The sequence below is a fragment of the Mizuhopecten yessoensis genome, unplaced genomic scaffold (assembly GCF_002113885.1).
Source record: "Mizuhopecten yessoensis strain PY_sf001 unplaced genomic scaffold, ASM211388v2 hete_35998654, whole genome shotgun sequence".
Classification (NCBI taxonomy): domain Eukaryota; kingdom Metazoa; phylum Mollusca; class Bivalvia; order Pectinida; family Pectinidae; genus Mizuhopecten; species Mizuhopecten yessoensis.
In genome coordinates, this window is record NW_018482225.1 from 1 (window position 1) to 1708 (window position 1708).

Sequence of the window (1708 nt, forward strand, 5' to 3'; positions counted from 1 at the left end):
GTGATTGTGTTCACAGTGAAATGGAAATAAAATACCACATGTCTAAACAACACAAAAATATCAATTTGAGTCATTCTTAACCGTATACTAAAAGTATAACATACAAATTATTCAACCTCTTTCAACATTTTCAGGTAACGTTGCTTTAACAGCACTTCATGGTTCAAAATTTAAGTTTTGATCCCTCCACTTTGGAGAGGAAGGGGTAAAAAACTCCACTGTCTGTACCATTGTAAAATTTTCATCAAAATATATCTTCATTCCTAAGGATCTTCTGACAGACTGTACATCCACTTAATAACAATGTGTTTATTTCAGTGCAGATGCAGGTGATTCCAATGCTGCTGGATACACTGAGTGTTGGAGGAATGGTGGGGAAGGCAGGTTATTGGCCAAGTGACATCTGTGTGTCTGCTCCCACAGGCAGCGGCAAAACTCTGGCTTTTGTCCTCCCAATTATCCAGGTAAAACTTGCATTCCCCCTTAATGTGTTCTCTACATTCAGGTAAATACTGGTAGTCATTTTCATTCTTCAAATTAAAACACCCATCCCATTCATCCAATTAAAAAGTCCTCTTCATTCAAATATTTCTTCTTAATTGAATGTTAAACTTTGTCTTGATCATCGTTCTGCATAATATATGTTCAGTATAATCTTGATAAACTTGCAGTTTTACATAATTAAAGTTATGAGACTGAAACCTTAGGAGTAATCCAATCAGAGAGGATACATTTAAGATTTGCACCCTGTTGAAGTAGTTAAATTCTATTGGGTTATTTATAACCTATGAAGTTTTGCTTGAAGTACATGAAAACATGAAAATCCTTTAAATTTTGCATACTTACTTGATAAATTTTGTATATGCATGATTTAGTTTGCTCTACCCATCTCAATTTTTGATATATAGCTCTGTGTTTCCAGGCTCTGAAGGGGCGTGTGCACAGACAGGTGTGTGCACTGGCAGTTCTACCGGTGAAAGACCTTGCTGTACAGGTGTTCAAAGTGTTCCAGACCTATAGTAAAGGGTCAGACCTCAAGGTAGGCAATGCTGTTGCTGTCGGCTACACCAATACTAGACAATTTTAATCTGGGATGTCAAAAAAAGAAGTGATGCTTGTGATACCAAGTCATAAAAACTTGTCTTTATACTGCCGTAAACTAGTGTTTTGATGTTTGGAAGTGGTAAATCAATTTAATACGATCCATTTCACAATTGATCAACATTTGATAATCAATCATACTTTTCCTAGTTTAGACAATGATATTTTCTTGGTACGTAACTTGTTTTGAGAAATAGTTTTCATATTATTGGATGAAAGAAAATAACTAATTCAAGGTTCTATCTGCGAATAACAGATGTTCAAACAAGACATCAGGTACAGATCCTTTATAAAAATAATGATGTTTTAATACTCCAGATAATGAATTGATTGCTCATTTATGTAAATTTAACTAGATAATTTATGACATGTATGTACGACAATATTTGTAATGCATAATATTTTACACAGGAATGTCTCTTCAGACATCAAAGATGACTGATGACAATAAATCAAAGCCTCTTTGAAACAAGACGCCCATGGGCCTACAGTATTTATTTGTTGTTGAAATATGTACCAATTTGAGTACAAAATTGTTAAGAATAATGTTAACTTAAGTTTGTCAGAACCATGAGCTCATCATTCCTAGACCGAGTTTCAGTTAAAT

The 1708-nt window shown here is 34.2% G+C and overlaps 1 protein-coding gene across 1 annotated transcript; it reads left to right on the forward strand.

Moving 5' to 3' along the window:
- Nucleotides 1–32: 32 nt before the first annotated feature.
- On the forward strand, nt 33–1144 carry LOC110444074 (ATP-dependent RNA helicase DDX51-like). Its single transcript, XM_021488495.1, has 2 exons — nt 33–464; nt 923–1144. The coding sequence occupies exons 1-2, from the start codon at nt 324–326 to the stop codon at nt 1085–1087; spliced, it is 306 nt and encodes a 101-aa protein (XP_021344170.1). The 5' UTR covers nt 33–323; the 3' UTR covers nt 1088–1144.
- Nucleotides 1145–1708: the final 564 nt, after the last annotated feature.